This window comes from Ciconia boyciana, chromosome 1, assembly GCF_034638445.1.
Source record: "Ciconia boyciana chromosome 1, ASM3463844v1, whole genome shotgun sequence".
NCBI lineage: Eukaryota > Metazoa > Chordata > Aves > Ciconiiformes > Ciconiidae > Ciconia > Ciconia boyciana.
Window position 1 is genome coordinate 79,551,236 of NC_132934.1, and position 26,831 is coordinate 79,578,066.

Below are 26,831 nucleotides of genomic sequence, written 5' to 3' on the forward strand. Positions count from 1 at the left end.
GTATACGAGTATTATACCAACATGCCAGAATCAGGTTTTATGTATTGGGTTACCTCGTGCCCATTGGGGAACAGTTTCATAAGACAGCTCTTTAGCACCCTTTTTACATCCAAACTAATTTACATGTTCTTGAATCATTTATTTTTGGCATATATAACCCAACATAGCTGATAGCTAGCATATCTTCGTTAGCTTCTGCATGATAATGACATTAAATCACTTTTTCACCCAACCGTGTGCCAGGACTCTAAAATCAAAATAGTTGGCTTCTCATAACATCGTATCTATTACAGATACCATTTTCCTCTCCTTTTTATTCAAAACACATGCCAGTTTCACCAACTTGGCACATCATAAGAAAAACAACAGGTTTTCCATTCCCATCAAGTTTGCACCTAATGGGATTTTTTTTACCCTATTCTCCAATATTTTATTTGGAACAGCTATAATTTAATAGGGATCAGTCCTGCAAATCCAAGTTTGTTCATTCTTATTTTTCCTTAAAATCCTTATGTACAGGCAACAGCCCTCAGTGATCCAGAAGCTTCCTGACCCAATACCTTTAAAGCAGAGATTTTTGCGTGGTGGCTGTTGCAGGGGTGATTGTCATCAGGTGAAGTGATCGCAGGATCATCCCATGCTACAGGCTGAAAGCTCAGGCTGCTGTATACCTACTCTGAGCTTCAGGAGGAAACAGCCTGTGTAACCTTCCCCAAAGACCAGCAAAGTGCCTGGCATGGTCTGATCCTTAATGGTAACAATTTTATTTGAAGGTCTTGTCTCTTTTGCTTAAATTCTGCCTTTTTTTTTTTTTTTCGCTTGATCAGCCTATAGGCTTGGTATTTTTCCAAGGATAATTAAGATCTACTGCTACTCACAATAGGACTTAACTTGCTGTACTGCCTTGCCAAACACTTTTTGTTTTCAAATTGCATAACAATTAAATTCTCTTTACACGACACTGAAATCTAACATTTAAGCCAAGAAAAATAGTAGAAAAGATAAAGAAGCAGTTATGGCGGCATGTCAGAAATGTGTGCTGCATTCAGTCAGATTGGGAAATATTTTTATATTCTAGACATGTCTGCGTGTTATTAAGGTTGCCTGTCGCTTCTCATTATTCTAACTGCTTAGAATTTTGCCAAAACGTAACCAACGGCTGAAATTCTACATGCCAGGTGTCTGACTCAGCTCAAGTTTTGGCAAATTTCAGCCAAAGCAGTTCACTCATTTCCAAGAACAAGGGTAGGGAGGACCACATTGTTTTGTGTGTTTAAGACATTTTGGTGATTTTTTTTTTTCTTTTAACAGTTTGACATCGTGTTTTGGAGCAGAAATCTGAAATTTATTAGGACACTACTTTTGCGCTTTTTGTCATCCTTACCAAAAGCCTCTGAAACTTCTGAAATTATGAACTTTGTAAAATTGCATTTAGTCTTTTTTCTTAAACCTTAGGAAATGAGGACCTTGATGGGTAACCTTAATCCACCTCTGTATGCCAAACCAGAGTCAGGTCTACCTGGAGCATTTCTGAGAGTTGTTTGTTTAACTTTTGCTTCAAGTCCTTGAATGATGAGGATTTCATAGCCTCAGTGGCAATCTGTCTTTGTGTTTGACTGTCTTCCTCAGTGCAATTTCATTCTTCCTATCAGTAGAGAGGTCTTTCTTTTTTAGCAACAAACAATTCTCTTCTCATTTAGCAGACCTGAGCCTCTTGCAGCTCTTTAAAGCAGTCTAAAATGTGCAGGTACCAACTCCACAGGCTGTCTGTGCCTGCTCCCACATATAGCCACGGGAAAGAAGCCCGATCTTCCCCATAATGTCAGCTCCTATCTGTCCTGGGCCAGGCGCTGCCGGCCCTGACAACCCCAGAGCCTGTTTCTTCTGTGCTTTCAAAGACCACCCAGACTCCATGGATAAGAAAGCCGCTTCCAGCACAGGAGAGAGAAGAGCCGACTTGGTAAGAAGGAAAGGCGTTCTTAGGGATAAGGAGGCTGAATGTAGGGAGGGAAGGATCTGAAGGTATGACCAGGTGAGGAGAATGAATCTGGGAGACACTTGAGGGGTAGAAGGTAAAACTGGGTAAAACAATTTAGAGTCAAGGGGCAAACCAACCACAGGAGTCAGGAACTTATGGTTAAGGGTGATCGGTGCCAGATTTGGATGAAGACGGTCAGAGCAAGGAATAATTTGGGATGGCTGTACAAAGATACTGAGGGAAGGGGTGTCTGCTTTGGGACTAGGGCTGTGAGGTAGAAACTGAGAGAACCAAGTGTCAGCCAGGAGGGGATGGAGCAAGAAGAGGAGGATTGGCACTGGCTGACTAGACAGTCCTGATGCCAAACGTTTGAGTGAGCAGGAAGGGCAGTAGGCAAGGAAAGGGGGCCAGGTTGGGAAAGGCAGATGAAGGAGACAAGGATAGGACATACAGGCTCAGTGCTGAGGGCAAAATGAAGATGGGTCTGTCTCTTCTGTAGCTTGAAAACTCCTTGAGACTTTCCAGCTCCAGACAGGAGGAACATGCAGAGTGTTTGTCCATCCCATCTACTGTATACTGCTGTATATGTCAAAATAAAAGAAATGAAATGGGCACTCAGATTTCCTTGAGGTAGTGAGAAGCAAACCATGCCTTCATGCTGGAGCATTTCTTAGTAAAGAAATGAATGAATAGTTTAGGTTCCAAAACCTCAGCCTGTGGACTGAATATTGCTATACTCCATCTTGTACTGCTGTATACTGTATTCCTGCCTGAGCCTGAACTAGGACTCCAGATTCTCCTCTGGTTAAGAAATACCTATGAAAACCAACCATCAGTTGGTTTCATTCCGTTTAAGTTCTGGTCTGCTTAAGACAAAAACCACCTTCCCTACACAGCTGCTCTATTAACATAAATGTAGAGATCCACGAAGTGGTGATACAGCCCAGCCGATGGCTCATCTGGGCCCCAAGGTGTGGTGCAACCTGCTGAAAAGAAATACACACCGATGATAGCGTGAGCGAGTGCCTGTGTCATGGAGTATATTCTAGGAGGTCCGGAAGATTTTTACAGCTCTGGAAATCTACAGGGTCGAATTTCAGAGATGTGTAGCGTATAGTTTGGTAATAATACTTGGTTAGTTGTTCAGCATGCTGAGATGGTTTCCCTGTATGAAGTAAATGACAAAGCCAAAAATCCTGCTAATAAAAAGTTCTTTTCCCTTCAGCGCATGAGGAATTGTATGCCACTCAGCTGCTTTGGGCACAATGGAGTGAAAACCAGGCTCAGAAATTAACAGGAGAGAAGGCAGAAAATATTTTCTCCTCATTTCTCCGTGAGGAAATGTTATATTCATTATCTAAGATGGAATCTCTCTAGTTTTGGTAGTTTTCTTTTTCTTTATGAGTAACCAGTGTTTGGTACATGACATTCAAACTATGAGTAATTCTTTGAAACCAGTATTTCAGCCACATAAATAAACCTAAGAGAACAGAGTAGCAAGTGAGCTAAAATAATCAGGAACAAATTCAGGAATAAGCGTTTAGTGGCAGTCTGTGCTTATTTTTCTAGCCCATGCGCCTAATTGCAGAGGTTTGCAAAGATGTATATAAGACTGCCTCACTGCAAAGCAGTGCATGTTTTGCTTGGGCTCTGGGTTGGGTTTCTGCAGTAGCATCTTGCTGCCTCCTCAGTGCTCCGCTTCTCCCGCCGGGTCCCCCGTGGTCTCTCCCACAGCGACGCGGCGTGGTGGCAGGGCACAGTAGCTGTACGGCCAGCTCATGTCTTCTGAGATGCCATGGAGCTGGAGCAGCCCCCAGGGTCTTGGGCTGCTCACTTACTAGCAGTTTGTTGGATTCCCCCACCGTATGATTTTCTTCTGCCCACTGAAGGGAAGCATTTAAATAAGGTCTAGAGAGTACACTGGGATTTAAATGCTCACTGCTTATTGCCTTTCTGGTGCACGACCCCGGAATGAACTCTGATTCTTGAAAGCAATAATATTTGCTATCTCTCCTTTGTGGTTATTTGATGGAACAATTAGTGCACATTAACTAAACATACAGTGAAGTGCGCAGTGTGTAGTGTGCACCACCAAAGAATAAGATAAAAGATGATGAATTTTGAATAATTCTAACTCCTAGCCACAGGCACATCTGTCTCCACAAATAACTTTCTGAAGCAGCAGAATGTCCTTTTTAAAATCTTAGGAAGCTGGGAGCTTTGGTTTTTTGTTCTCTTAAAATTCTGGCTATTATTATAAAATGCATTTTACTTTTATAAAAGAATAAATCATGGCATCTTTATGAGCATGTAAGTGCTCATGAGCATGTAAGTGCTTCTAAAAAGATTTACATGAAGAAAACATTTCCAACTAAGAAATTAACTGCCTTGACTTGCTTCATAATTTCAGCAAAACCAAGTAGCCTCATGATTTCAACAAAACCAAGTCATTCTTTTCAGTGGAGTTATTGATGACATTTCAGAAAAGAATGCAGAACTCACTATACCTGAAAATATTCCAAGAGTATCCACATCTAATTAGCCGGCCATCCTGTGAAGACTTGTGTGTGCTCTTTACACACATGAATAAAATTAAGAATGCATTTAAGTCTTCAAAGAATTGCTTTGTACTTTGGTTTGCAAGTGGTATTAAAAGAAAACATAGAACACATTAACTGAAGAACTGAGGGTGCTTTTAACTACTCTTTTTGAAAATGCATATTTTGCATATAATGAGAAGTTCCTGGAATTCAGGTCACCATGCACTGGCAACAAAGTGGTGCTTGCTTATGAGCCACAGTTCTATTGATACCAGATACTCCTGATAGGAGCTCAATTTTATATGTCAAAATAAAATAAATGAAATGGGCACTCAAATTTCCTTGAGGTAGTGAGAAGCAATCATGCTGGAGCATTTCTTAGTAAAGAAATGAATGAATAGTCTAGGTTCCAAAACCTCAGCCTGTGGACTGAATATTGCTTTTGAGTGGAGAGACTCTTGTACGTAATTTAATTGATTCATAGTTAGGCATGAAGCAGGTTTGGAGCTAAGAGCACAACCAGATCATCCCCAAATTTTGCAAAGTCAAGATCCAGCTGAGATCATCATGTCTACCTCTACTTCCACATACCTGTCTGAGAGGATGTTCGGATACCAACTTGAATGCGGTGATTTGGGCATATCTTTAATTCATATAATCTTTCCTTGTATGCAATTCTCTAAAGACTTCTCAAACCTACCAGGTATCATGACATGTCAGATCATCATTAATATGCTGGTAAACTACAACATTCTTTAATAGCAGTTACTTTAATGCCCATACCTGTCTGTGCCATATTTCACAGGACAAACTTCACTCCTCTCAGTAACAGAAAGGGAGGAGATTGCTCCCTCCATGCAGATCATGACTTCTAGTGCTGACATTCATTATTCACTTTCAGCCGGTCCTAGTTCTCTGCATTTGACGCTGTAATACAGTGCCTAGTGATAAGGGAAGGACACAGCAGAGGGCAACTTTCTCACTCACCAGCGTCATTCCTGTGACTCAGGGCTGCATAAGAGTGGACTGAATGTGTAGGGCACATGCTGGAGACATCAGGCCGTTGGATCTTGTTTTCAGTGCTTGCCTAGGTGTGTGTTGGACTGACTGAGGCTGGTTCTCCTGGTAGCACAGAGAGGAGGAAGGTTTGTCTTCAAAGCAAATGAACCTTAACATACAGGCAGTGTTGGAAATAAGTTTTACATTCCTCTCTACGCTGTCAGATGATGAACATACATAGTGCAGTACCTAGAGTGCCTCTTCTCTCTCAGAAAGACCAACTCCTTGTACATTTGTGGTTTTCAGAATACTTTGCTCAGTCTTAAAATCCAGCCAGACATCCCAAGTAGGACACAGTCAACTCACTAACCACTTAGGATCTCTTCCTTTATTTAACATATGTCCAATCAACAACAGCATAAAACTTGGGGGGGAAAAAAAGCCAGTGTTCTCCCTAGGAAGAGCTTAGCTCATCTAAATGCAGATAAACTCTCACCCATGCTGAGGTGCCAGACTCCATCCATCTGTGCGTGCAAAGAAAGGGCAACACTTATGAAAATGGCAACGCTTCTCCAAAAGCACCAACTACAGACAAGTTCATCCTTATTTAATAAATGTCCATTTGCAATATGACTGAGGTGCCAGGCTGAAGAATGGATACAGTATGCAAGTCAACGTATCTTTTCCCACCCCCACTGCCCTTGCTCTCCTATCACGCTTGCTAAATGTACGCTAATCTTCCTCTTGTCTTGTGTTCTCACTTTTCTTGCAGTCGCTGTGAGCGCTTGCCTTGTAATGAAAATAAGGAGTGCCAGAGCCTGCCTCTGAGAATAACCTACTATCACCTCTCTTTTCCTACCAACATTCAAGTACCCACCGACATTTTCCGCATGGGCCCTCCCAATGCTGTCCCTGGGGATAAAATTCTGCTGTCCATCATCAGCGGGAACCACGAGGGTTTTTTCACCACAAAAAAAGTGAACAACCACAGTGGCATTGTGGTCATGCAGCGGCAAATCACAGAGCCCAGAGACCTTCTTCTGACAATTCAAATGCAACTTTCCCGCCATGGAACTGTCAACACATTTGTTGCCAAACTTTTTATCTTTGTCTCTGCACAGCTTTGATCCCTAACTTACAGGCATCAGTGGCTACTTTTTCTCTTCTAAGAGTAGCTTTTTTTTCCCAATTTTAATAAAGTTTTAGTTCATCCATTGCATGCTGCACTTGCATTTTATTCACCATCATCGTTACAGTTCTCCATTTTCCCTTATCACTGAATGTCTCAATTTGGGGAGATTCTTATGTGTATTCTGCATCATTATAAAAAGCAGAAACTGGTGTCCAAGACCTTATTATCTGAATATAGCGATGACTGAAAACTATTAATTTACTGCACACAGTAGTGGAGTTGGTCTCATTTGATGATACACAGCTGCATAGGCTCATTTGATGATACACAGATGTTTAGGTCTAAATTTTCAAAACAAAATAGGTACATAATTTGAGCTGTCTCAACGGAGACATCTTTAGGGAGTTTCATCACTTACAGGGTAAATACTGTGCATTTTCTGAACATCTATTAAAAGGGCATAACTTAGGCCCTTAGGACCTCAGAGATGCCCCAGCACACAAGTCACTTCGAAAGTGTGGAGCCAGATTCTCAAGCTGCACTAGTTAATCATTGCTCTGTTGTAGCCAGTGAGCTTGTGCTGATTTCCACCAGGTACAGATCCCAGTTCTAACTTTTAAGGATAATACAAAAGAGAATCTCATTTAAAGAACATTTATTTTAGAGACTTTTCATCTTCTTTTCTGTGGAATTTCCACTGAATTGAAAAATGAATGACGGGAAAACAGCAATGAACTTCCTAACAGCATTCAGCTAGTAGCAGAGAGCTCCTTTCTGTTTCACAGGCTATATCCTGAGATGTGTCTACAGGAACATTTGAAAAAGATGTTTAATTGGTCTCATAACATTTTTGTCTCTCCAACTTCCATATCAAAGCTGATAAATTTTAACTGTAAAGACTTTACCCGCCACCACCACCAAAAAGCCCCCAACCAAACCCTAGCAGCCCTGAAAGGTCAGCCAGAATTCCAATATCCAAGTCTTTCTTCCTTTACTTCTACGACTTTCTTCCTTTACTTGTATGCAATCAAGAACAATGTAGACAATACAACTGGAATTTCTTTGGAATTCTTTTGTTTTGTGAGCTGGAAAAGGATTTATTTTACTCTTCAGTCCTTGTATTGATAAATATTAAAAGCTCAGTCCCAGAGGTATGATCTAAAAATTAATGTTCTTTTATGCCACCCTGGGGTCAGATATCTCTGCTGCCTGGTACATAGGCAGAATAGTCAGTCCATAGATGAATGAGGAATAATCTATGTGAATGCACATCTAAAAAAAAAACCTCGCTATGTAAATACAGACAGCACAGGCAATGTACAGGGTTAGAAACTGGGAACCTTCTGAACCAAGATCACAAGCCTTAATCACCTGAACACAAGAAATTACTCTATTAGCTGTAAGCTGTGGGCTCTCAGGCTCATCAGCCAAGGACTAGATTGGGGCATGATCGCAGCACTCTGCCAGAGTATTACATGTTCCCTAAGGCAAAGTTTATCCCAACTGGCTGACAGGAGTTCAAGTCTCACGAGGAATGCCAATGTTTAATAAGTCTGTTGACACATACTTATAAAGCTGCCAGAAGTTGCCAGTGGGGATAGACTCCCAGCTTTAAATATTGAAAGCACAAGCCCATGCTACTTGAGCTAATAGGGTTTCTTACCGCCACAGAAGATGCTTGTATATAAATGCCTTCTGGCTACCAGTTCATTATGAGGCCATAATTAAGTAGGATAAAGATTCAAAAATAAACTTCATTTTTGCAAGCATTAATATATATTTGTTTGGCAGGAAAAGAAGGGATTGTGAGAATTTGGCCCTCAGTATTGTAAAATGCTTCCATATTAATTGCATTCAGCAAGTAATTCAAGAACACAGAGCTCAGATTCTCCTGTATTAGATGCTTTAATGCTGCAGCATAGCTGGAACTTTCAAGAACATGTATGTAATTATGTAGCGCCATTTATGTGCATTGTTCTTTCCAAATGAAAATGAAATCACGACTGCTGGTCCAAAGAACTTACTAATTGAATCCAACAGAGAATATGAAAAGGAGTGACACCCGGACCCAAGAAGAAAGAAAAAATTACATTCAGGAGAGGATTATTTGCAAAATAATCAGAGCAACTGAGCTGTTTCATAACTTTTCTCTTCTAAATGAAAAATGCCTGGAGGAGGTACCAGCTCCAAAGCTGCAATTTTTGTTAGAGGGGGAAAACTTGAAGGAAAGATTTGGATAAAGAAAGTTCTCAGCACTTAGGAAGAAACTTCTGTCAGTCACAGTCCCCACTATAGGACAACATGAGCAAAAAGGCAAATGTCAGCTAATCAGAAGATCAAATGCAAAGATGATGTGTAAGGATAAAATAAAAAGTATTTTGAGATCAGAGCACATCATTAATAGTAAATATCAGTATTTGAAATAAATGCTAGTTGTCAAAGAAGTTGCTCCAGAAGATGTCTAAAGATGTGCTGTCAAAGCAATGAGAGAGCAAAGTGTTACCAACTGCACTTTGGATATGCTGAAGCAATTAGCAGGGATATCAAAAGAAAGGAGGTTGGAGAATGAATATTTAGGCAGGGGAAAATGAAAGCACAAACTCAAGTTTAGCAGTGTGGACAGAGCATGCGAAAAAAAAAGGTTGTGGGATTTGTAAGAGGAGAGGGAAATGATGCAAAGAAATAGGGCTGTCACAAACGTTTATCTGTCACATATATGGTTACAAGCTGGATGGATCTAGAAACAAGTTTCAGTTAGAAACTAACACCAATCACTTGTGATCATTGTGATCCTCCGCTTATGTATGCAGGGTACCTAATTCATGTCAGAATGCTTTACTCCAGTGAATCAGAAGTGAGAATTACGAATGTAAGTCTTACGACTTCTTCTTAAACAAATTCATGGCTTTATTGGATAAGATTTTGAGAAATGTTTGTGTTTGCCAAATTTTGTTCTAGCTGAAGTTGAGAGTAAAGCTCCCTTTCCTTCCCAGGAAGGAGCAAAGGCAGACCAATACTGAATGCTTCAGACACTCCCACCACAATGTTTTTGCATACAAATTCTATTATCTAAATACAGCTAAGAAAATTTAGGATGCTGTATGTATTGTATCAGTACTTCATTAGTAATAATGTCCCAAAATGAGTTATGCAAGCTACTGTTTATTGGTGTCCCTAAAACCTTTAGATGATGGTATAGTTATTATTTATGTGTTAGATAATGCAAAGAGAAGAACTTTTAAAGAACTTTTTCAGAATTTGTAAACACGTTATTGGAAGTAAAACCAGTCTGACTTGGCTGTTGTGACCCTAGCACAGCAGGATCCTGAGGAAAGATGCAGGATTTGTTTGTATGGCTGTATACATGTAAATGTTTACTAAACTCCTCTATACACAATAAGGGGGAAAAAAAAGGGAGAGAGGGAAACAAACACGAATGATGTACATTTTGCCTCAATTCTATTTGTTACGTATTTTGAAGTAGATTATTTTACATTGGAACTAGACTATGTAATTTAGCTGATCCTCACAGGCGTGAGGGTCAGCTAGCTGGAAGTCCTTTCTTAATTTGGCAGCTGAGGTTTAAAATAAGGGGATGGAATCTGTTATCGTAGGTCAGACTATTATGTCCATATATCCAGAATGAATTTGTTCCAAAATGACCAGCATGAGGCATTTCAGCAGAAAGCCCTATTCTGTTCCCTGTGAGATGTCTAGGAAATGATGAAATTTTGTACCCAGGTAAAGGTGGGAAGTAAAAGGTCTCTCCTGGCCTGTAACTCCTGGCCAGTCTCAAAACATCAACTACAGAGTGAGAATAACAAGCCAGACTCAGCTGGTGTAAATTAACCTAGCTTCATTGCCTTCCTGTGGACTATGCCGGTTCACATCGGTTGAAGCATGATTTCCTTAATATTGATTCATGTTTTCTCTTTTATCTTATTTTAGCTTCATACAATATCAGCGTGTTTGGCTTTGTTTTCTTTGATGAGCAAATGTGGGTAGCCTATAATAGGAAGTTACTGATATATTTATTATTAATAGAGCCATAAAGTTCCTTTGAACATCTGAAAAAAGATGGCTTGTAGGTGTGGACTTGCGTAACACATTTTGAAAAGAGCAAGAACCATTTGTTTCCAGAGGTATCTGACAAACTAAAGCTTCCATTTTTGTTTCCCTTTTACTCAGTGAATTTTTCTTCCTTTTAATCTTTTAATTCCCCCCCTCTGACACTGCAGTCTTTTCTTTTTTCCACTTAGAAATATGAAGAAATGGGCAGGTCAAAGTTGAGATCATTTGTGGGGCTTAGTCACATTGTAAGTCCCAGCATAGCCCTTTCATCTCTCATGAACACAGACCGGGTATTGTGTGAAGTTCTTGAACTGTAAGTGACTTTAAATTCACTCTAGTGGACAAGGGTGAGAAGAAGCCATTTAACTTTTAATAGACTTTCAAGGACGAATGAGCAGCTGGTTGAGATGGAATATGAAATGACCCTTACCATTTCCCCAAACTCAGAATTCAATCTTTGAGGTTTTAAATAATGTGGTTAACTTTTTTCCTCCCCCAGTTTCCATTCCTCTCTGTTTTCTCAGTTGAGATGGAAAGGGGGTGTGTGAAAAAAAGATTTAAGAGAGGCTTTTCTGGCTCTTGCTGCACTGAAAATCGTGAAAGAAAGTTGGCCCTTCAAATATTTTCTGCCAGATTTCCAGAATGGAAACAATTGTTTCTGCTTTATATGACTGATATCACACGGAGTACAAAAAGACTTGTGCGAATAAGTGTAGCTCCACTGAAATTGGTGAGACCACGCCAGTGCGCTGCAGCTGAGGATCTGGCCCGAGTTGTTTCGTCCTGTTTGTACTTGGAAAGAGTCTTTACATGGCATATTGTGCACTACAGTTCTCCCTATTTTTACATGCCTGGCTTGAAGAACTGGGTTTGCGGGGGTTTTGGCTGCAACTCTTAGCCAAGAGTTTCAGTGGTCCAGCAGTTCTGATGATCTGCATTTGTCTAAGTTCTTGAGGTGAAGAATGAACGCAAGTGTAGTTTCTAGCTCCCCAGATTGCAAAACACAAAGTAATTCATTTTCAGGATATATATGCATCTCTCTCTCGTTTCTCTTAGTGTGAGACTTGAAAAGACAGATACTATCCGTTGCATTAAGTCTTGTCGACCAAATGATGTCAGCTGTGTGTTGGATCCAGTCCATACAATTTCCCACACTGTCATTTCACTGCCCACGTTCAGAGAATTTACAAGACCTGAAGGTAAGTGGTTTGTTCCTTGTTCCATTTAATAGACTACAACATATAAAACCTCCACCGGAAATCCTTGCCTAAAGCCAGACTAGCTACCGGTGCAGTAAAATGTTTGCACGGTTCCAAATTATAGTGTACTATTCATTTAATTAAAACCTTCGATAGCCAGGAGTTTTAATTCTATGGGGCAAAGAAAGTCATTCTGAGCTCTAACTCATACAGCTTCCCAGTCTAAGGAAATATTGAGTCTGAATTCCCATTTACCACATAATTCACATTTACTCACATAATAGCTGTGTGCCCCATGACTTTTTTCTTCCCTTTTTTGCAGATTTTGCCATAGGAAGTAGGTGCTCATTATATTTCTCTCATCTGTTTATGGTCTGTTGTTCGCTATTGACAGGTGGCTTGTTCCAATAATATAGCCTTTATCTACATGCAAACATTAATCACAAAATACATGATATTGAATATACTACCTAGTACTGTGATTTGCTGGTTTTTGACCTATGAAAAAAATAAGTGTTGTTTTCTGAAATATAGAATAAAGGAAGGGAAATTCCAAGGACTGGACAGAAAGTTTTTAAGCTAAGATTTTCAAAAAGCATCCAAGTGAGTGGCTGTCCAGTCATCTAAAGTGAGTTTTCCAGCCCCAGATGCTGCACTCTCATGGGCACTCATCTATTTCTTCAGTTTCTTCAGCCTCTGCAGTACCTGCGAGTTTTTAAGTCCTGCAGTTTCATAAGGATCGCACTCGCTTTGCTTAGTTCACATATAAACTTAGAGATCAAGAGCCAGTTTTTGCTCCTTGGCATTTGTATTCATTTTCTGGCAGCTTCACTGGGGACTGCGTACACATCCATAGGTGGGATGACTGCCTTCAGCCCTGCTGCTCTGTAGGATGAGCCACTCGGCAACTTACTGTGTGGCATAGGCACAGAAGAGAAGAAGGGGACGGAGGAAAGGAAGATTATTTTGGAGGGTTTCTAAAAGATCTTAAATCCCATTTTCTGATGCACCCAGAGTCTCAGCCTTGCTATCTCAGAAAGTTGTCCTAAATGAAAGCCAAAGCTGATTCTTCACTTCTGACCAGGCAGAAGGAGTAGGGCAAGAGACGTCCCAGTCCTTGTTCGTGTAGGAACAATTTAACCACAATAACTTATCTGCGTAGAGCTGCTGTAGATTTGTGTCAGGCCTATTCCAGGCCTTGGCTGGCCCTACTTCACAGGGAATGGAGGAATGCCCCATAGCCAGTTCTACTCCCATACACACCCCTTCAGCTTCACCAGGTGCACTGGCAGCAGAGCTAAGGATTTGGCCCAGGATGCTTCCTAAACCGTTCCCTCATTAGTCTGTCCTCGTGATTTAATAAAAAGATATGAGACCTAGCGATCTGAGAGTACTACCGAAGCCCAGAAGATGTTCCTAAACTAATTCAGCGCATGTCCTTGAGTGAATTCTTACAGCCCCGTGGTTTAGTTTCATCATCTGCAGAGTGAGGATAATAATGACAATAATAATACTTACCTCGGTCACAGGAGGCTTGAAAAATAGTTTCTCTTTTTTTTTCTAAACCTAAAACCCTCCTCCAGTACTCAAAAGGACTCTGTAATTTGTAATGGCGATACTTTGTGTAACTGCCTAAGGGAATCAGAGTTCAGGGGTTTATCTGTTTGGTCCCCCTCCACTGTCCACCCTGTGGATCCTCAGTGTTGTCCTCTTTGGGTACATGCTGGAAGTCCGACTGGTTTCTAAGAGTCGTCTTTCTGGACTCTCAAAGTAATAGCGTTTTGGCTTCAGGGCTTCTTGGATGGTGCAGGAGGAGAAATCCTCCCTTCCCCCAGATGTTCTTTCTTTCAGTTTTAAAGGACAAACTGGGGGTGGGGGGTGTCCTCCACCAGCTTTGAGGACAAGTCATTTTGGATCAAATTCTGTCAGGTTCCTCAGTGATGTTTTCAAATACTTCTCAGTACAGTCTGTGATACTCTTTATTTGCAGAGATTATTTTTCTTCGTGCCATCACACCTACATATCCAGCCAACCAGGCAGATATCATATTTGACATAACAGAAGGAAATTTAAGAGATTCCTTTGATATCATCAAGCGTTACATGGACGGCATGACAGTGGGTGAGTAGAGTGTTTTCTGCTTACTTTCTTCTCTCAACAATATTGTAGAACAAGGTCGCAGAAATTAACTCAAGTCATTAATTCCCACCTTGATTTTCAAGCCTGTATTGATTTAACATTCTCCAGTCCAATATATGTAATTTGAACTAATATCACAGATTTTTTTTTTATTCAAAATACCAGAGGCCTAAACTTTAATTTGAGAAGTATTTTAACTTTTTTCAGAACTGGCTATAATTACAAATGCAAATGGCTTAGCTTTAAAATGATGAGGTTTGCCCATTATAATCAAACCAAATATAAAATATGTAGTATGTCTGCAAAGAGACCATAAATTTAATTAACTGCTCTTTCTTGTTTAAACAGCATTGCACCAATTTTTGGATAATAATCAAATTTTTAAAGCAGGACTGAATTTACTGAAACTGTTACCTGTTTTATTTTTTAATGACAGGCTGGTTCAGTTTTTAAATAAATACCTCTGTTGAGGGTAAAAGGGATCTGTCAAATGCTGTGGTTTAGAAGACACTTCAGAGTGGCACAGACACATTTGATTTACAGTCTCAATTTGGCAGGGAGGAGACATGGCAGGAGGTATATAGGTCATATAGTGTATATGGGTCATGTGCTAGACCTGCATCTCATCGTATAGCAGGGAGGGGCTGCAACACAACCTGGGGTCGTACTTTCTGGTAGGTTTCTTTCAGAGCAGGGCCCTTTTGGGGGATATAATGCCTACTATATCCAGTATGTAATGTGTATAATGTAGCTAGGATATATACATACATGCATGCAGATATATATTTACAGTGTATATGGTAGCTTGGCTCTCACTGTGGGACTCAACATACCCAGGCATAGCTGGCAAATTACATGAACGTTGCAGAGCAGGAGCAGGTCCCAGCTGATGTGCTGCTCTGCCCAATGTGAGTTGCTAGTGCAGTGGCAGGGGAATATGCTGTGATTCTCATGGTTAGAGAATGAATATGCCAGGTATTAAAAAGTAGTATTTGATTGCTCTTTATTAATGTTTATTTATGAAAATAAAGGACCAGTGTTCCCAATGAACATTTGTGCTTCAGTATGTGAATGTGCAGGTTCTGCTCAGGTTTATACATGTGCTTCTGGGCTTTCTGGCAGGACTTGTCTGGACGAAAAGAAGAATCTCTGCTGTGCTTCTTCCATGATGGTTTGTGAAAAAGTCATGTTTAGCATGATCTGAAGGTGGCACTGTTGCATTTCAGAAGCATGATAGTACAGCGTCAGCTGTGCAAAGGTTTTATGAACTGTAGATAAAAATCATAAGTCATTAGGTTTATATTTCCTTCTTTATCAAACAGAAGTATACATGTGAATGCTGAGAAAGAGGGAGAGTCTGTTAAAGCAGGATGATAAGATTACAGATTTCAGGTATTGGGTTGATTCTTTAGAAGAGTATAAATGTTATCAGATCCCACAGTAGTTACAGTAGTTTGCTTTTCGTGCTGTGTTCTTCCTTCTGTCTGAAATAAGAAAGAAGGATGTGTTTAGAAATTTGACTGGCCAAGGTATTCGCCTGAGGGAAGCGTTTCCATTTTGAATAATAGGACTGCGTGTCAATAATATTTTACTTGGTAAACTGGATACTTGCCTCACAACGTTAGGAGAGAAGGGATGTTCTTATACACCAGGTTGAGAGGATACGATATCCCTAAGTACATTCCCAGCTCTGCAAAAGAATTGGGCAACTCCTTCTTCACCTCAGTTCCCCCATGTGCAACATGGAGGTGATAAAACATGCCTACTACTGTCTTAATTAATTCTTATATGTAAGAGTCTTAATTAATTCCTCTATGTAAAAGTACTTTGAGATTAATGGATGGAAGCTGTAAAGTAAACTGCCTGCAGCAGAATTGGAAAAGGAAAAACAAAACAAAACCCCAGCTGATATTACCTGGAGGGGCAGAGGTTCAGGACAGCATGTCGTATGTGTGAAATCAGGATTGCAAGTAATTCTGCCAGCAGCAGTTCTGCTGCTCTCATCATAATATCATTTTTCTTGTTATTAATAATCAGTATGTTAGGTGTTCCCATAAAAGTGCTGGAAAGTTTTCAAGACAAGTAAGTAACATGGGCTCCTAGTCCACAGGAGTTCACAAAGTAAGTCCCTCGTAAAGAAAGGGGAGGGGTTTGTATAAGGATGGAAAAAGACAAAGGGCATAGACAATATCAGAAAGATTTATTGGTTATCAGAAAGATTTATTGGTTATCCCATTAAGTTACAGGAACATAAGAACTGTGGGGATATAACATAGGGAATCCAGCAGAGCAAATGCCCAACTAGCCCAGTAACCAGTGTCCAACATATGGGCCAGTAACAGACTTATACAGGAATCTTTCTCCAAATATAATGTTCCAACTTGCTTCAATCATCAGTTTATATGCTTCTGGAAAAGCACACCTGGACCATCATGCTTGATGACCGCTGATGGACATATGCCTCTTGAATCTGTGTAGCCTATTTTTTAATCTTTTTTTACTGCCTATATTGTAGAGGAAATAATACATTTACTCTGTTAATAAATCATAGATGCATGGGTAAAAGGAATAATACGCATGTTTCATTCTGTTGTAAGATTTCAGGAGAAATGACCAGAGTATCAAAGCTATTTATCTGCTAGTGGAAATTAGATCACCAAATATCTTTTCTCCACAAGAAAAATTTTCTCTACAAGAGAAAAGACAGAAAGCCTCTACAGGAGATTTTTTTTTTTTAAAGAAAAGGCATGGACTAGCTCAGAGAGAGATGAAATGCATAAGAGCATATGGAAAAAAGCAGGAAAATAGTTACTAGTGTTACTGAAAGGGCTGAGTGTGATAAACCTTGACTTGATGTCAGAGCAGCGGAAACCAGTGAAGGGATTCAAAGAAAGGAGGGAGCACTGGGAAAAGAGAGGGAGAAAGAACAGATCAGTGAAGATGCTCTTGTAAGAAGTCCTTCATTAGGAAAACAGTTTTTTGCGAGGTTGTCACAAACAAGAAGAGACACGATGCTTTAAGAAGGACCTGCACCTAAACTGTGTTTGTGTGAATGAAAAGGAACAAGATGTTCTCAAAAGTGTAACACCAAAAAAAAGTGAAAAGCTACAGGTTTCTTTTGGTAAATGTTTAGAGAGTGGGAGGAGCTATTAGAAATGGAGTTACAGAAGAAAAGTGAGGACTTCAACACTGACAGAGAATTGTGGACTGAAGAGAGTCAGGTCATCAGTTTTAGCCATTATCCCTTTAAGTTGACACTGAGACATCAAGGAGAAGATGTTAATGAAGCTGAGAAATATGTAGGATTGGATGGAGAGTGGCTGAGCAGGCTGGTTTGTGATTTGTTGATGGAGAAATAGCAGCTGAGGTCATACGAGGAGATGAGAGTGTGTAGGAGCAGGTTGTGAGGAAGGAAAAAGAAGAACTAGAAACAGAGGAAAGAGCTGCCCCAGGGAATGTTAGAAAAAGAAATAACGTTGTTTCCCAAAGGAGGTGTAGGAGGAGCAGCCACAAAGGTAGGAGAAGAAAGAGGCGAGGACAGTAGTGCAAAATCAAGGAAAGAAAATATATCAAATGGGAATCAATGATCAGCAGTATCAGACATGGAGGAGCCAAAAGTAGTAAGAACAGACTCCAAAACCAGCTATGCTGACCTACAGAAAGTATCTTCCAGTGGAAGAGCAGGAATGAAAGCCAGCCTACTGGAGTGGCAGTGCATAGACTTTGTGCAAGCTGAAGAAAAAGAATTGTGTAAAAAGTTGCCTCCAATATTTCTACCCTATTGTATTAAAAAGAGATGCAAAACCCTATTCTTCCCTGGTTCAAGAAGTGCTGTAGGACTCTCTGTTGCCTGGTGTGGTTACAGGCCAAGGTGGCACTGAAGCCAAAAGATACTGTTAATAACTGTACATCACTTAGCATGGGCGGGAGAAAACCAGAAGTGCAGACCTATTCAGGTTTTTTTTTTAAAGCTTTTATAGACTTTACACTACATTCCTCCTTTAACCAGCTGTCAGTGAAAAATGAAGAATGCATTTTCAACCTGTACAAAAATGTCCTATCAATGCCTAAGGTATTATCAGATACTATAAAACATTTTGCCCCTCAGCTATGCATTCATTTCCTTAGGTGACTGTAATACCACCTTGTAGTCTGGTAAACTTCAGGAAGATTTTAAAATTTCATAATACAGGTAAAAGTAGTTTTGATAGGCTGAAATCTTCCATATTGCATTTGATACTAACCTAAGCATATATTCTTGCCTATTAGGCAGAATGGTACTATTCTTATCAAAAGCATCCAGAGCCAATACAATTATAAAATTTCACTTGTACCTTTAGGGCCTCCCAGGGGTGTTGTGCTGGTGCTTGAATAAAATTATATGAATGGTTGCTTATCATTTTACAGATATGTACTACTGCTCTTCATTGTTACTTACAAGGATTTCACTTCTATCTCCGTCCTGAATTTCCAGCCTCTTTTACACATGCGATAGTTCATGATGTTACCTTTGAGCCATTACAGAAAGCGTCTCAACTACTGATAGCACAACACCGGATTTATTAGTAGTCTAATTTCTACTATGGTATCATGATTGTTTAGTATGTTCCAGAGGCTGGGGAGAGACTTTTAAAAAATGATCAGAAGGTAAACAAAACCAGATACCATACGAAAGTGTGCTTGTGGGATCCCATATTGGCTGGGGGCAGGAGAAGGAGACTGGAGGTGTATTTGACTTTTTGGGAAACCTGTCCTTAGCATGGGGGTAGTAGTTCTGTATCTTATAAGTCGTTTGGCCATTCCCAGGGTGGCAAAGTCTTTTCACAGTCCACCACGCAAATATTTTTATGTTCTGACATTAAATTGAGAGTCACTGGACTGCAAAAGATTTGGTTCTGAACTTTGTCCCTGGACCCACTCTGCAGTGCTGGGCAAGTACCTTCACATTCCCCTCTGCTTCTCCCTTATCCTCTGCTGCTCTAGACTCTTTATCTTTGGGCCAGAGGCTGGCTGGCTCTTACCGTGCATTTGTTACGGTGTTTAGCATAATGAGATCCCTGGACTGATTTGGGCTTCCTGGCATGGCTGTGATGCTGAAAGTAGCAGTTCACCTACAATTGCTTTTCTGTGGGGAAATGGAGGCTAGGTGTAGGCAGAGCCAGGGCGTCCGGGAGAGCTCCGCTGTTCACAGGGACGAGGATTTCAGCACATACCTTATCTCCCCTTGTGGATACTCTTACTAGAAAGTAAGCAACAATAGCCACCTTTTGTCATGACTATAATGTCATTAGCATGAAGCGACAATGGTGTCTGGCAATACAAAACCAATGCTGTCCAGTCATTCGCAGTGAGCACACAGAGCAGGGACATAATTCAGCAGGTTTTTCGACAGGCTCTTGCAGCCTCACATTAAAAAAGACACAGTCCCTTTCAGTATCTTTGTTCTGGTTTCATCTAGGCTTGCCCCTTTCACAAGAGGAGCCCCTCAGCAAAGAATATTTTGTCAGTTTTTCTCTATGCCAGGTTGCCCCGTCGAAATTAGTAGCTACGCATTTGAGACGAGGGTGCCCAGAAGCCATTTGGTAAACGGGATCCTAGATTTATTGCCTGAACCTGCCCTTTTGGGATGCTGATGACTGCACTGTTCAGTAGTCAAATCTCTCAACACCCTCCCTTCCCTCCAGAAAAAATGTCAGGCTGGAGAGCTCTTCTGGAGGTAAACAAGCAACTCGAGCAGGAGGTGAATTTTCATTTCATAACTGAGAAATGCTGAAGGTGCTTTTCTGGTGAGAATGAGTCTCGTGCTTGAGTGGAACAACCTTCCTAATGCCAAATTTCACTCTAGCACATTCTAAGTATCTGGTTAATCAAACGCTCCTCCTTGATCAATGTTCATCTCACCTCTCTGGTAGGAAGGTGTAACATATTGCAAAAACATTCATACAGACCACCTTTGGTTACAGTTTCCATAAAGCCGGCAGGCAAATAAATAACACTGCAAATAAGTCATAAATGAGCAAATAAAGCCAGATTTGAAATCCAGTACAGCGAGAAACATACTATAGCAATTCCTCTGAAAGACGTCTGTGTGAATTCAGCCTTCTGAGGTGCTTTGCCCTGGTTTAGTGTAGTCAGAGACCTGCTTTTCTGAGGATCTCCAAGTGTGAAATATTTGTGCAACTGATTCAGCTGCTTCTGCTGCTGCTCCCGAGTTTGTGTGTTGATAGCAAGCATCTCATTTCTGCAGTAGTGCTTACACAGCCTCTAAAACGGGAGATGGAAGGTAAGAGACTCAAGGCATATCGTAAATCTTTCCCAGCATGGTGCACAGCTGCATGGCCCACTTAAAAAAAACCCCCACCCTATCTTTTCTTTTTAAAGGGGTCAAATGTGGTGAAGTGACCCCTTATTTCAGCCTTATTTTGACAATCTGGTCAGGGATTAACACACATTAAGATTCAGACAGCTTCCCTCGTCAGAAGTTCTGCTAACAATACCAACAGAGCTGTCGCCTCTAGGTGATGACTGAGCGGCTATATAAGGGCTTTCATGTCATATCCTCAGGATTAGGTACTTTTTCTTCCATGGTAAATTGAATCACAGAGCCATATCGTGCTGTATGCCATAGTGTGGCTCTTTGCCAAGAAATGCTTAGGGTTACAATAATTAATTGCCCAGGTGTCATGGATATGCTACTGTATCAAAGCTTGGCTGAAACTGAATAACGTGGTCGTGGGACAGGTAGGGTAAACTAAGCCACTCTCACTAAATGGAGAGATTGCAGGTATGTGATGATGTACTGTGATGGACACTAAACCCCTTCTAAATAAGATGTGGCAATAAAGTAGCAGGAGGCTGATATATGTGATTTTGCACATTTTGGACATTGAGCCTTGAAGCTTTTCCACCTGTTTTTGTAATATGTAACATTCTTATACTACATAAAGCATGTCACCTTCTCAGAGGTGGAACAGGAAGGATTAAAAAATATATGGTGGAAACTATTTTTTAATGAGGCTACTTCAAGTACAGTTATTGCATTTTAGGCATGAGTGATTTCGCAGCATTGTCAACATTAAAACCCATTGCGAGGTTTGGCTGGAAGGCAAACCAGAGATCTAAAAGCACTTCAAGTTTGCCAAACCAAGATAAGAGCACATCTCTCTGAAGTTATTTGGTATCCTTAATAAAGATCATAGTATTTGTAAACTAGCCAAACCTCAGTAAAATCAAAGGTTGTTTTTAATTCTTTCATAATACCAAGGCTCCATATGATCCAACATGACAGATAATAGCTTTGAAAATATTTACCATTTGTTTCTGGCCAAAAAATGTATTAATATCATGAGGCCTCTTTATTGCCTCTTCATTTGATGCATTTCAGCAACCAGAGCTTTCTAGAGAAGCCCAAGCGTTAATGAAATTAAAGTTCATTGAGTGGTTGAAGGATAGCATTTATGATAAATTGAATCCCAAATTTCTGATCTGTTGAATAAGGCTAATCAGAAAGATCCTTTTTCATGCTGAAATGTAACTCCTGTACTGTAGTTGCCTTTTTCTTTTTTCTTCAGAGGTGAAATGAAAGGCAAAATGAGAAGCAGATTCAAACAGTTTTAGCTAAACTTAAACTGAGACTTGTACCCTAGGTACAGGTCCTTCAAAGGCTGGAGAGTTTCAGACACAATTGTTTGGCCGGTCTTTAAATGAGAGCTCTGTCTTTACGTGGTTTATAAATGATTACTGTGGTCAACAGATATTGTGAGCATGGAAGAGATCTGAGCTGTTGCTTATGGTCGCAGGCGCAGGCCCTCCTCTTTTTTTCTGAGGGGTGTCTTGCCCTCCCTTTGATCCTCTTCTACACCTCTCAGAGAAGGATACAGTACAGCTCTGAGCTGCACTGTTGGGTAGCGCTTATTGAATTGCTCTGGGGACGCGGGCATTTTTGCCTGTTCCTGAGATAACATGCCACTGGGCTCAGCACTGCGCCAACCGGCCCGAGTCATTAGGAGTCCTGTTTATGCCAGCGGTGCAATACTCACAGTACCTAAATCACCATTGCCTTTCTGTTCCCTAATAGGGAGCGTTGGGGTTGTATTAAGTGATCTGGAGCTTTGTGGGTGCTCAAAAGGGAAATCCCCCCCTCCTGTCTGCCTCCGAACAAACACTCCAGCCCTGTCCCTGTTCCCGGCATTAGTGCTTGTGCGGCAAGCGATGTGTTGGGGTTTTTTTCTTTCAGGAGTTTCTTTCAGTCCAAGGGAAGGGGTGGAGGATATAGAAGGACTACTATCTTTGATCAGCTTAAACCAACAGTGAAATTGCCCTGAGTGTCATGCAGCTTATGAAAGTGCGATTTTTATGTGTCCAAACTGACTTCTAAAGCATTTTATAAGCACTTGGTTGCTCAACAGTTGAAAATTAGGCCATTTTCTTAGGAATTTTAATAAAGATCAGGGAGGTCCATGTTTGAAAAGTACATGTTTTTGAAAATCTTGTCCCCAGATACTTCAGCAAAGACATGTATAGCCAGCCACATTCCTGTGAAGCAGTTCTCCATCAGCATGGAAACCTTGTTAACATCCAACTCTAACTTGATTCTCCAAATCTATTATTTTGTGAAGTGTTCACCAACAAACTTGAATAAAGGTCTAATTCACAATACACTTCAAAGCAAGAGGAAATCTATTTCAGTATTTGTATTTTGATTAATGAGTTTTCTGAATCCTTTAACCATATTTATGTTTGTCAGGTGTGGCAGCTCAAGGATTAATGATATCTTCAGAGCTACTTTTCTGTATGTGATTTGATGCCTGCAGTGATGATTACCAAGAAATATTTCATTTTCCAAAGAGCAGCCACTTATTAATAAAACAGATTATATCAGAAACTATAGAGCACCACATAGCAGGAGCCTACACTGTTATTGTCACAAATAATTGAAAGAAATATAGATAGCTTTCACAAAAAGAAAAAAAGAGAGAAAATGAAAAGGACTATTTAGCTTTTGAGAGATGGAGGAATCTAAGGAGTACATTAACTTTCTGAAGTCAGCAGACATCTGGTGGTCTGGGAAGTGCCTGCAGTTTGACAGCTGGATTGTGCCTTTAGGCACAGTCATGAACTAGCAAGGACTGGAGGAACATAATGCCTGTGAGACTGCCTGTGGAGGCACAGCCCCCTGCTGTGAAGGACAAAAAGAAGGGCTTCTACAAGTACATCAACAGCAAAAGGAAGACTTGCAAAAATGTGGGCCTGCTTCTGAATGGGGCAGGAGACCTGGTGACAAAAGACATGGAGAAAGCTGAAGTATTCAATGCCTTCTTTGCCTCGTTCTTTACTGATAAGACTGGCCTTCAGGAGTCCCGAGGCCCTCAGAGCAATAGGAAGGTCTGGAGCAAGAAATACTCACCCTTGGTGAAGGAGGATCAGGTTAGGGAACATTTAAACAAACTGGACATATCCAAGTCCATGGGAGCTGATGGGGTGCCCCCACAAGTGCTGAGGGAACTGGCCAATGTCATTGTGAGGCCATTCTCTATTATCTTCGAAAGATTGTGGCGACTGGAAGTTCCTGTGGACTGAAAGAAGGCAAACGTTACTCCAACCTTCAAGAAGGCCAGGAAGGAGGATCTAGGGAACTGGTCAGCCTCACCTCAGCCTGGAAAGGTGATGGAGCAAATCCACCAATGTTTGGTAAACATTTCCAAACATATTAAGGACAAGAGGTGACTGGAAGTAGTCGGCAAGGATTTATGAAGGGGGAATCATGCCTGACCAACCTGACAGCCTTCTACAAAGAAATGACTGGATTAGTGGATGACAGAAGAAGAGTGGATGTTGCTTATCTTGACTTTAGTAAGGCTTTCAGCACCGTCTCCCTTAATATCCTCACAGGCAACCTGAGGAAATGTAGACTAGATAAGTGGGCAGTGAGGTGGATTGAAAAACAGCTCAACTGCCAGGCTCAAAGGGTTGTGATCAGCAGCACAGCTAGCAGCCAGTCACCAGTGGTGTATCTGAAGGATCAATACTGGGGCCAATTGCTTCATTAATGACCTGGATGAGGGGACAGAGTGCACCTTAACAGGTTTGAAGAGGAAACAAAACTGTCATGAATGGTTGATACACCAGAGGGTTGTGCTGCCATTCAGAGGGACCCCAACAGGCTGGAGTAATGGGCTGACAGGAACCTCATGAAGTTCAGCAAAGGGAAATGCAAAGTCCTGCCCCAAGGAAGCAATAACCCTATGTACCAGTACACACTGGGGGCTTCCCAGCTGGAAAGCAGCTCTGCAGAGAAAGACCTGGGGGTCCTGGTGGACACCAAGTTGATCATGAGCTAATGACATGCCCTTGTGCCAAAAGCAGACAATGAGCTGCATTAGGAAGAGCATTGCCAGCAGGCTGAAGGAGGTCATCCTTTCCTTCTACTCAGCCCTGTGAGGTCACCACTGGAGTGCTGTGTCCAGTTCTGGGCTTCCTGGTACAAGAAAGACATGGACATAGTGGAGAAAGTCCAGAAGAGGGTGATGAAGACGATTAAGGCACTGAAGCATTTGTCATAGGAGGAGAGGCCGAGAGAGCTGGGACTGTTCTGCCTGGAGAAGAGGGAGGCCCAGGGGGAATCCGGTCAATGTAATGGGAGGGAGTAAAGAAGACGGAGACAGACTTCTCAGTGGTGTGGAAAGGACAAGAGTCCATGGGCACAAATTGAAATACAGGACATTCCATTTAAACATACAACACTTCTTTTCTTTACTGTAAAGGTGGTTGAACACTGGAACAGGTTGCCTAGAGCTGTGGAGTCTCCATCCTTAGAGATATCCTGTGGTGGGTTGACTCTGGCTGGATGCCAGGTGCCCACCAAAGCCGCTCTATGACTCCCCCTCCTCAGCTGGATAGTGGGAGAAAAATACGACGAAAGGCTCGTGGGTCGAGATAAGGACAGGGAGATCACTCAGCATTTACTGTCACAGGCAAAACAGACTTGACTTGGGGAAATCAATTTAATTTATTACCAATCAAATCAAAGTAGGGTAATGAGAAATAAAAACAAATCTTAAAACACCTTCCCCGCACCCCTCCCTTCTTCCCAGGCTCAACTTCACTCCCGATTTTCTCTATCTCCTCCCCCCGAGCAGCACAGGGGGACGGGGAATGGGGGTTGCAGTCAGTTCATCACACGCTGTCTCTGCCGCTCCTTCCTCCTCACACTCTTCCCTGGCTCCAGTGTGGGGTCCCTCCCACGGGAGACAGTCCTCCACGAACTTCTCCAACCTGAGTCCTTCCCACGGGCTGCAGTTCTTCATGAACTGCTCCAGCGTGGGTCCCTTCCACAGGGTGCAGTCCTTCAGGAGCAGACTGCTCCAGTGTGGGTCCCCCACGGGGTCACAAGTCCTGCCAGCAAACCTGCTCCAGTGTGGGCTCCTCTCTCCACAGGGCCACAGGTCCTGCCAGGAGCCTGCTCCAGCGCGGGCTTCCTGCAGGGTCACAGCCTCCTTTGGGCATCCACCTGCTGTGGCGTGGGGTCCTCCGCAGGCTGCAGGTGTGTATCTGCTCCACTGTGGACCTCCATGGGCTGCAGGGGGACAGCCTGCCTCACCATGGTCTGCACCAGGGGCTGCAGGGGAATCTCTGCTCTGGTGCCTGGAGCACCTCCTCCCCTCCTTCTTCACTGACCTTGGTGTCTGCAGAGCTGTTCCTCTCACATGTTCTCATGCCTCTCTTCTGGCTGCTGTTTCACAGCAGTTTTCCCCCCCCCTTCTTAAATATGCTATCCCAGAGGCGCTACCACCATCACTGATGGGCTCAGCTTTGGCCAGCAGCAGGTCCGTCTTGAAGCCGGCTGGCATTGGCTCTGTTGGACATGGTGGAAGCTTTTAGCAGCTTCTCACAGGAGCCACCCCTGTAGCCCCCCCGCTACCAAAACCTTGCCACACAAACCAGACTGAACACAGCCCAGAGCAACATGCCTTAGGTGACTCTGCTTTGAGCAAGGGGTTGTACTGATGGTCTATAGAGGTGCTTCCTGCCTCAGCTATTCTGTGATTCTGATTCTGGATTGTGGCAATGTTGAAAACATGACAGGACTGGATTGCTACAAAAGGAAAAACTGCAGCTTTCACTCTACCAAATGCAGTAAGACATTCCCTAATGTGCAATGTTTGAAGCATTATATTTTCAAAGCTAGGATACATTAAGCAAATACCCAACAGTTGATTCACTTCCCTTCTCCCCTGGCATGGTATAGGTCAGTATGTACTCTAGTAACTATGTTGGCAGAGCAACTTAAGCACCAAAAATCATTACTTTGGCATAACCTTTTGGAATAAAGAGCAGCCTTTAGGAAAGGAATTTAATTAAACTTTAACATATGCAGAGCCCCAAAGCTTTTTACAGAAAAAAAATGGATAAAATAGCCTAAAATATACGTTTTCTGTTTATGACCAGGATGTGAATTATTTTGCAACCTTATTGATGAACTTTCTATATTTGTAATGAATACTAAATAAGAAATAACTTTTTTCTTACAAATCTTAACATGACTTCTTTGAGTTGAGGTCTACAAAGCCAAAAACCAATTTGGCTATATAGTTTTGGCTTCACGCTGTAGATATGTATTTACATGTTGTAGACTGAGATAGTCTGGTATTCAAGCCTAGCCCGCAACTCATTGTCTATGGTTTGATCCAAGGAAGCATTTAGTCATGGCTGGATTTTTTTCTCTTGCTTGTTTCTGGAATGATCCTGTCAATCTTGCCTTTTAAAATAGCCAC

The 26,831-nt window shown here is 41.6% G+C and overlaps 1 protein-coding gene across 4 annotated transcripts in view; it reads left to right on the plus strand.

The window, feature by feature from the left end:
- Window positions 1–26,831, plus strand: part of FBLN1 (fibulin 1) — an 85,587-nt gene that overhangs the window by 48,060 nt on the left and 10,696 nt on the right. For 2 of the 4 annotated variants that reach the window (XM_072876304.1, XM_072876289.1), the window contains exons 15-16: window positions 11,777–11,919; window positions 13,909–14,040. In XM_072876304.1, the coding sequence (XP_072732405.1) occupies window positions 11,777–11,919; window positions 13,909–14,040 (275 nt within the window). Of the gene's footprint in view, window positions 1–519; window positions 659–6,289; window positions 6,703–11,776; window positions 11,920–13,908; window positions 14,041–26,831 lie in introns of those variants that run through there. The other 2 variants (XM_072876294.1, XM_072876308.1) reach the window with 2 other exon arrangements.